Source organism: Sus scrofa, chromosome 17, assembly GCF_000003025.6.
Source record: "Sus scrofa isolate TJ Tabasco breed Duroc chromosome 17, Sscrofa11.1, whole genome shotgun sequence".
In the NCBI taxonomy this organism is placed as follows: domain Eukaryota; kingdom Metazoa; phylum Chordata; class Mammalia; order Artiodactyla; family Suidae; genus Sus; species Sus scrofa.
In genome coordinates, this window is record NC_010459.5 from 14696919 (window position 1) to 14706766 (window position 9848).

Genomic DNA, 9848 nt, shown 5'->3' on the forward strand with positions numbered 1-9848 from the left:
AGGTTGAGTGGCTGCCCCACTGGCCTGGGTTCAGGGTAAATGCAAGGATGATACAGATCTACTTGTCGTAGGACACAGCATGCATGTACTAAGAAATAACCCTTTGTGGAGTTCCCGTCATGGCTCAGGGGGAAGGAACTGACTAGCATCCATGAGGACACAGGTTCAATCCCTGGCCTTTTTCAGTGGGTTCAGGATCCCACATTGCTGTGGCTGTGGTGTAGGCCAGCAGCTACAGCTCCAGTTCAACCTCTAGCCTTGGAAACTCCATATGCCACCGGAGCAGCCCTAAAAAGACAAAAAAAAAAAAAAAAAAAAAAAAAGGAAGGAAAGAAAGAAAGAATTCTTTGTTGTTTTATGCCCCCTTGAGATTTGGGCCTTTTTTGTTACATAACATAACCTAGCTGGTCCTGACTAATACAGAAGGCCTCCCTGAGAAGGTAAAACCTGAGCAGAGACCTAAACCAGTCATGTAATTATGTGGAAAAAGCATGTTCCACGTGGAAGAACAGCAGGTGCAAAGCTTCTGAAGAGGGAATGTTCTTGATGCAGTCAATGGTCAGGAAAGAAGCCAGATTTCTTTTTTTTTTTTTTTTTTTTTTTGTCTTTTTGCTATTTCTTTGGGCTGCTCCCACAGCATATGGAGGTTCCCAGGCTAGGGATCGAATCGGAGCTATAGCCACTGGCCTACGCCAGAGCCACAGCAACACAGGATCCGAGCCGCGTCTGCAACCTACACCACAGCTCACGGCAACGCCGGATCGTTAACCCACTGAGCAAGGGCAGGGACCGAACCCGCAACCTCATGGTTCCTAGTTGGATTCGTTAACCACTGCGCCACGACGGGAACTCCAGAAGCCAGACTTCTTAAGGCAAGGATGCAGACGCGTCAGCTCCAGACTTCCCTGCAGCCCAAAGGGCTGGAGGTAGGACTTATTCTTGTTTGTCCAGTGATCCTGTTTACGCTTCTTTTCCTCCACAGAGTATGGAGTGGGGTGGCAGGATGGAGAGGAAGAGAAGAGGGTTTGAAGGAAAAGAAAGATCCAGAGTAGGAAGAGGCAGCCTAGCAGAGGGGTGCCCCAGATCCTTGGGCCACAAAGGATATGCTAAAATTGGCAGTGTCACCATTTCAAGACCTGGGTGGCCTCCGACTGCTGTCATGAGGAGATGAGTCAGTGCCTCCAAAGTGTGCTAGTAAGTGACCACTGCTGACCAGGACATGCCCCCCGCCTCCCATTCACCTTCCTCTCATGCCTGTGACTTTTTCTTAGAGCCACACAGAACACAGGGAGCCTCCGACAGACACACCAAGGCAGCAAGGCCACATTTAGGAGTGTACTGGGCAACGCCTTGAGAAAGGGGCAGCTTCCCCTCCAAGCAGTGTAGACTATGCACACCACATATTCCTTCTGTCCTTAAGTCCTGATAATTCTCCATATTTTTATCAAGTCTTAAATCTCTTTCTGCTCTGTACAGCCTTGAAACCACACATCCTCCCAATTAGCAGTTGCTGGTAAAAGAAACTCTGGACAAACAAGACAGAGTGGGCAGCTATGATGCTGAGGCATGAAGGAGACACAGTTCTAAATACCAAGTCCATTTAAAGGAAACTTGTTAAAGTTGAAGGCTAAAATGTTTTATCGAAATTTCTCAACCACAGAAGTAGCCATGAAAGATTTACTGGAAGAAACCCCCATTATACATCTGAGTTTCTGAAGGCTAATGGCATCTCGCAGAATGCAACTATTAATCTCAAATGCTCCAGGCCAATTGATTGTTTTGGATTACTGAACTCAAATTAGCGTCTGTGATTCCTAAAGATATAAAAATAGTTTTTTTTGGTTTTGTTTTGTCTTTTTAGGGCTGCACCTGCAGCATATGGAGGTTCCCAGGCTAGGGGTTGAATCAGAGCTGCAGCTGCCGGCCTACACCACATCTCACAGCAACACAGGATCTGAGCTGCATCTTCGACGTACACCACAGCTCACGGCAATGCCGGATCCTTAATCCACTGAGTGGGGCCAGGGATCAAACCCGCACCTTCATGGTTACTAGTTGAGTTTGTTACTGCTGAGCCTAAAAATAGTTTTAGGTTTATGTGAATCTCAAACATCCTATATGTTATCTCGTCTCTCTTTGGTCAAAAGAAAATTTAACAAACAGATGTCCTGATGGATAGGTACCCTGAAGCAAGGCATGCAGAAACATTGTGGTATCAAGCCCCTTACTTCTCACTTTCTTCTTACAAAGCCTAAAGAAATCTACTCATGATAGAAAGCATATTGAAATTAAAAGGAATTAAAAGGAAAATTCCACCCAATTTAGATAATGCCAAAACCTTTAGGACTGTGGGGGGGGAAGCCACCTCCAGGTCTAGAGGGAAGGAATGCATGGTGCAAATCAGTGCCAGCAAGAAGGGCATTCGCTGCACAGGGATCAATTGCAAAGGTGCCTCAGGGAGCTTGAGACAAACTGATCTATCACAGTGCAGTGGGATTCTGCATTTCCTTCCCCACTCCTTCTGGAATCCTTTGAGCAAGTGTTGTTCTCTGAGGATAAAGGGCATTATTGGCATTTGAGGGAAGGGTGATTCTTTGATACCTGGGACTGCCCTGTGCATTGTAGGATGTTTATATCCTTGACCCCACTCACTAAATGCAAGGACTGCTTACCTATTACTGACACAAAAACATCTTCAGTTTGTCCCTAAAGTAGACATATTGTCCTCAGTTGAGAGACCTACAAACCTGAGCCCTATCAACAGGTTTGATTACAGCTGTGAGGATGCACCACTGAGCAGGAACTAAGTTATCAAAGATCCATCATTCTGTCCACCTATAGGTACATGAGGAAAGAAGTGATCGGCTCAGTATACTGGTGAAGACAGAGTGATATATCCACATGGCCCCAATAGCCACAGAATTAGACAGATGGCTTTCTACTGTGGAGTTGTGTTATTTACTACATCAGTTCTTGTGAACACTGTCTCCAGTTTCTTTCATTCTTTGATTTTCTTTTAAAATTTCCTTTACTATATATACATGTATGTGTAACTGGGTCACCATGCTGTACAGTAAAGGAAATTTTAAAAGAAAATCAAAGAATGAAACAGACTGGAGACAGTGTTCACAAGAACTGATGTAGTAAATAACACAACTCTACCTGTCATTGCTCTTCTCGGAAGGGGAAGGAGGGTTTCTTTGAAGATGAGTTGTCATCTGCTTAACATTTGCATGAAAACTAGAGACAGGCTAGTTTAGGTTCTGTGATGGACACTGAGTTTCAAAAATTAAGTGAAATAGGGAGTTCCCGTCGTGGCTCCATAGAAACGAATCCAACTAGTATCCATGAGAATACAGGTTCAATCCCTAGCCTTGCTTAGTGGGTTGGGGATCCGGCATTACCATGGTTTGTGGTGTAGATCACAGATGCACCTTGGATCTGGCGTTCCTATGGCTGTGGTTTAGGCCAGCAACTACAGCTCTGATTTGACCCCTAGCCTAGGAACTTCTATATGCTGGGGATGTGGCCCTAAAAAGAAAAAAAGAAAAAAGAAAAAAAAATAGGTGTAATGTAAAAATGAAACACAGATGAAAAATTGTAAATCTGCATATCAAAGTTATTGACTGGTCAGTAAGTGCATGCTCTGCTACTTGGATCGTTCTCTATAAAATGGTCACCCTTACAACTACAGATGTGATAAATTCATTTGAGTAATAAAAAATTAAAATAAAATAAAATTCCAAATATGCTAAAAAAAAAAAAAGGTCACCCTAGGGAGTTCCTGCTGCATCTGGTGGTATTGTCTCTGTGGCAACCCGGGTTCAATCCCCAGCTCAGCACAGTGCATTGAGTCCATTGTTGCCACAGCTGTTGCGGAGGTTACAGCTGTGGCTTGGATCCAGTCCCTGTCCCAGGAAATTCCACCTGCCCCAGATGTGACCAAAAAAAAAAAAAAAATGCTGCCCCAGATGTGCAGTTTCAGGAACTCTCCACCTTTCCCAGTGTCACCACTGGGCTCTCCTTCTCTCTCCCACACTTCCCATTGACCTTTCCCAGCCCCTGGCTTCCTGCCTTACATCCCAGGACCAGATCATCTGTGGAGAAGAAGATGGAAAGGGACACCTCATCCTGCCCTGTGGGCCCTCTCCCCTCCCTCCTCCCCCTGCCCCTCTCATAGCACTACCGTTTGTTAGGCAACTACATTTGCAAGAACTGGACTTAGGCTGTTTTTTGAATATTCAAGTAGGCCACCTAAAGAAATTTTAACAATTATCCCTTCAGGGATTTGTTTTGATTTTTTTTTTTTCTCAAAACAATCTCAAACTCATAGAAAACTTGCAAGTACGACAAAAGTGACTTTTTTTCATGAATTATTTGAGTAAGCTGCCAACCTGATGCCCACCATCCCTGATTTTCCTACAAACAAGGACATTCTCCTACATAACCTCAATGAAACCATTGAAATCAGGAAATTAGCATTAATGCATTTTTACCATCTAATCCTTAGACTCCATTCAAAAGGCCCAAGAATGCTCTGCAGAGCAGAAGGAGCCATAGGAACTCATGTGCTGCATTTAGGTATCCTGTCTGTAGTCTCCTTCAGTCTGAAACAGTTAGCAGTCTTGGTTTTCATGAACTTGGCACTTCTGAAGAGTCGGGGCCAGTCGTTTTGTCGAACGGCTCTAGATTTGGTTTTGTCCGTCATTTTCTCCTACTTGGTTCGGGTGATGCATCTTTAGCAGGACTATCTGAGAAGTGATGCTGGGTCTTCCTGTTGCACCTGCTTAGGTGGCATGTGACTTTGATTTGTCTCACTTAGATCACTTGTGTAAGGTGACATTTGCCACGCTTCTCCACTGTATATAAAGTTATTCTTTTTCCCATTAAACTAATAAGTTCAATGGGGAGGTACTCTGAGACTGTAAATATCCTGTTCCTCATTGAACTTTTAATTATTCTAGGAACTTCCATATGCCATGGGTACAGCCCTAAAAAGACAAAGACAAAAACAAAAAAAACTTTCAATGGAGTTCCCGTTGTGGCTCAGCAGTAACAAACCTAACTAATATCCATGAGGACTCGAGTTCCATCCCTGGCCTTGCTCAGTGGGTTAAAGGATCCAACATTGCCATGAACTGTGCTGTAGGTCACAGATGCAGCTCAGATCCCGCTGTTGCCATGGCTGTGGTGTAGACCAGCAGCTACAGCTCCAATTCAACCCCTAGCCTGGGAACTTCCATACGCCACACTTGTGGCCCTAAAAGGACACACACACACACACACACACAAAAAAAACTTTCAATTATTTATTGGTTGTGTAGTTTTCTGTTTTAATAAATGGATTAATAGTCCGTTAACTCTCATTATTTATACTGATGCTCACGTTGTTCCAGATTTGGCCAGGGGATCCACTTTGAGCTGGCCTCTGCTCCTCCTTGACTTTGGAGGAAAAGAAAAAGACGACCATGGTCTTCAATATCCTCTCCGTATCTTGTAGCAACATTTTTTTTTTTTCTTTTTAGGGCCGTGCCCCGGGGAACATGGAAGTTCCCAGGTTAGGGGTTGAATCAGAGCTACAGCTACCAGCCTACGCCACAACCACCGCAGCTCGGGATCTGAGCCGCATCTGTGACCTATACCACAGCTCAAGGCAACGCCGGGTCTGTGACCCAGTAAGCGAGGCCAGGGATCGAACCGACATCCTCATGGATACCAGTCGGATTCATTTCCGCTGAGTCACGACAGGAACTCCTGGGCACCCTAATTCTTAAGGAATCAGAATCTCTTAGGTCTTTTGAAATAAAGAACGTTTCTATTGATATGCTCTAGGAAAGACTTTATACAAAAAAAATTAATTTGCAAGTTGCAGAATTCCTTATACAGCTACCAGTTTAATTCTTTAAAATTTCATACTTTCAATCAAAATGTATTTTCCTTTTTTCATTCTGCTGTAAGTTTTAGTAAATTACCAGCTTTAATTCTACACACTCTCAACTTTGCTAACTCAATTAGTAGTTACAATAAAAATATTTGTACTTGCTAATGACAAAGGAAATGGAATGATGCAGTGGGTGGAGTTTTAGAAAAGGAGGCAGGATGATGTGGGGGTTTGGGCTCTAGGTAGATAATGTTACCTCTCTGAGCTTCAGTTTTCTCATTTACAAAACATGAGTTTTACTAAACAGTCTCTCTCCTATAACTTGCTATGGTGAGACAAGCAACAGAGACCCCTTAGCCTGGGAACCTCCATATGCCGTGGGTATGGCCCTAGAAAGGCAACAACAACAAAAAATTAGGGTGCCAAAAGAGGTACAGAAGGTTTGATCGGGAACTAGACTTGTCTTCATTTCTGGTTTCTTGTTGTCTATTATTAAATCACTGAGTTTATTTGTTACTCCTCTTTTAAAAAGCACAAAGGGGCTGCACCCACAGCATATGGAGGTTCCCAGGCTAGGGCATCTAATCAGAGCTGTAGCCGCCGGCCTACGCCAGAGCCATAGCAACGCCAGATCCAAGCTGTGTCTGCGACCTACACCATAGCTCACGACAATGCTGGATCCTTAACCCACTGAGCGAAGCCAGGGATCAAACCCGAAACCACATGGTTCCTAGTCGGATTCGATAACCACTGAGCCATGATGGGAGCTCCCTCGACAGGAACTCCCTCTAGGTAGATTTTGTTTATGAAGTAGTTATATAAGATTTAGCAATTATATTTACCATAAAGCAGTTATTTTGTTTTTTAATTTTCTTTTTGAAATAAGTTAATGATTTGATCTTAATCATGATGAAATGAAATATAAGAAAAAATAAGAAGCACAAAGGTAGTCATTTCAGTTTAGAGGAAGGGGTCTCTGGGATTACCATAGGGAGCAGAAAATGTCTGAACCATGTAAATGCCCAGAACCACCTACATTACGGGTCTTTGCAGTGTTTGTGCCATGGATCCCTTTGGCCTCTGGTGGAGCCTCTCAACCCTTTCTCAGAATAATGCTTTTAAATGCATGAAGTAAAATACATAGGTTTACTAAGGGACAACATTGAAATGTAGTTATGAAATATTTAAAGATCAAGCGTCTGATATTGTAATGAATGTTTTTGCTAATGCTTACATAACACGATCGTGTCACAACTAATAACTCGGGTAGTTTCAGAGTGGAGTGTCTTAGTCTGTTCAGGCTGCTGTAATGCAGTACTGTAAACTGGAGACTCATGCAGAAACGTATTTCCTCACAGTTTGGAGGCTGGAAGTCCGAGATCAGGTTGGGGTGAGAACTGTCTTCTTGGCTTGCAGAAGGCCACCTGTTCATTGTGTCTCACATGCTCCTGGGCCCTTTCCTTGGTTTCTGCATATGTGAGGTGGGCACAAGTCTCTTCCTCTTCTTATAAGGCCATCAGTCCTTTCTGATTAGGGCCACACTCTTATGACCTCATTTCATCTTTTTTTTTTTTTTTTTTTTGCTTTTTAGGGCCACAGCCACGGCATATGGAAGATCCCAGGCTAGGAGTCAAATCAGAGCTACAGCTGCTGGCCTACACCACAGCCACAGCAACACCAAATATAAGCCATGTCTGCAACCTACACCACAGCTCACAGCAACACCGGATCTTTAACCCACTGAGCGAGGCCAGGAATCAAACCTGCATCCTCATGGATACTAGTCGGTTTTGTTATCACTGAGCCACGATGGGACCTCTCCTCATTAAATCTTAATAACCTCCTAAAAATCCCATCTCCATTTAGAGTCACATTTAGGGTCTAGGGTTTCAACATAGGAATTTTGGAGGGAAACAGTTTGGGCCATAGCACAGTGATAAGCATAAATGGTATTTTAAAACATCTTCAACAAAATTTAATATGGAATGAAAACAGCTGTGAACTATTGATAACAGAGCCACAGGTTTTGCTGCTCATGTTTGTTGCCTACATTCATCATGGAGTGAAATGCTTAATTTCAGGCAGAGGTTAATGAAAATAAGAGATAATTTTTTTTCAGCCTAGTTCACAGCTGCCCTGAATTTCCATATGACTCCCACGTGAAGTGCCCCTGATACATACAAGTAGGATGTTCTTATTTTGAGCAAACAAGTGACAAGCCCAGGATAGAGGGAACAGATTCCGAAATCAGCTGATTCTGCCCATTGCCAGTTACTCAGGAACACTGAGTGGGTTAAACTGAAAAGAAACGGCTTCTGCTCTTGCTTTGCTTTCTGATAGTTTGAAATATGTGTTTGAGTGTTGGAATGTGTTCTGTCCTGCAGACACCAGTAACCTAAATACTGAACAGAGTGATTCCTGGACCTCTGAGAACTTCTGGCTTAACCATCCTGTGAAGGGCTGGCCAGAGACCCAGACAGAGGATGATGGACTTCGGGAATCTCTGGATAGATTCTATGAAGTGTTTGGCCATTCTCAGCCAGCCTCTGGAAATCCACTCTCCACATCTGTCTGCCAGTGCCTGTCTCAGAAAATCAGCGAACTGAAGAGCCAGGGGAACCAAGAGTACACCCTCCGTAGTTTTCAACTGGCCCGGGTCATCTTCAACCGGGACGGCTGCTCCGTCCTACAGAGGCATTCCAGGGACGCTCACTTCTGCCCACCAGGAGAAGGAGAAGAAAGTGCATCTCTGGAGGATGGAAAACTGACCCCAGGACTTTCAAAAGATATCATTCACTTTCTCTTGCAGCAGAACGTGATGAAAGACCTATAACTGGTGCCTGGTGGTGAGAGCAGGCACTTGGAGGGGAGCCCAGAGGCGGATACTGTTGGTGCTCCACCCAGAAGTTCTCAGGCCAAGTAAATGCTTTGCAAGAGAAGGCTGGCATCTGCGATCTGGTCCAGGAGCAAGTTCAGCCCAAATGGAGAACCAGCAGTGTCTGGGATTCTGTTGCCTCCATGGCCACCCTACCTCCCACCCACCCTATGACCTAAGGCCAGTGACCGACTAGTTTGGGAGTCCAAAAGCCTGGCTGCCTTGCCTCCAGGACAGGCAAGCTCTGAGGCATAATTCAAGTTCAAAATCTCCCCTCCTGATGAGACCAGGGCTGGGGCTTCACATGAAACCTCACTCTTGCCTGGCTCCTTCCCTTTCCTTGTCTTCCTTCTCCTACTTGCGTCTTCTGGGAGCCTTTCCTTAATAAATCTATTGATGCAGAGTCTACTTCTGGAAGCACCTGACTTAAAAGAACAGGCTTCCTGTTTGATGCGTTTTTTTGAGGAATATAAAGCCCTAGACTGAAGCAAGTATAAGAATTTTATCAAGTTGTAAAACTGTGACCATGTGATTGAGAATGTATGTCCCGGAGTTCCTGTCATGGCGCAGTGGTTGACGAATCCAACTAGGAACCATGAGGTTTGTGGGTTCGGTCCCTGGCCTTGCTCAGTGGGTTAAGGATCTGGCGTTGCCGTGAGCTGTGGTGTAGGTTGCAGACGCGGCTCGGATCCTGTGTTGCTGTGGCTCTGGCGTAGGCCGACAGCTACAGCTCCGATTAGACCCCTAGCCTGGGAACCTCCATATGCCGAGGGAGCAGCCCAAGAAAAGGCAAAAAGACAAAAAAAAAAAAAAAAAAAAAAGAGAGAGAGAGGATGTATGTCCCAAAATAATGCAAAGGTTTAAATATGGCTCCACCTCCTACATTGTTGGTGGGAATGTAAATTGGTAGAGCCATTATGGAGAACAGTGTGGAGGTTGCTTTAAAAATGAAAAATAGAGTTGCCATATGACCTAGCCTCCCACTCTTGGCATATATTCAGAGAAAACTATAATTCAAAAAGATATATGCACTCCGGTGTTCACTGCAGCACTATTTATAACAGCTAAGACATGGAAGCAACCTGAATGTCC

General features: G+C 44.3%; 1 protein-coding gene across 5 annotated transcripts in view; it reads left to right on the forward strand.

Moving 5' to 3' along the window:
* Positions 1 to 9164, forward strand: part of C17H20orf196 (chromosome 17 C20orf196 homolog) — a 95360-nt gene extending 86196 nt beyond the window's left edge. For all 5 annotated transcript variants that reach the window (XR_002340114.1, XR_002340115.1, XM_021078198.1 and 2 more), the window contains one exon: positions 8266 to 9164. Coding sequence is in view for 3 of the 5 variants with exons in the window: in XM_021078198.1 (XP_020933857.1) it covers positions 8266 to 8714 (449 nt within the window). In the remaining 2 variants the exon portion in view is untranslated. The remainder of the gene's footprint in view (positions 1 to 8265) is intronic.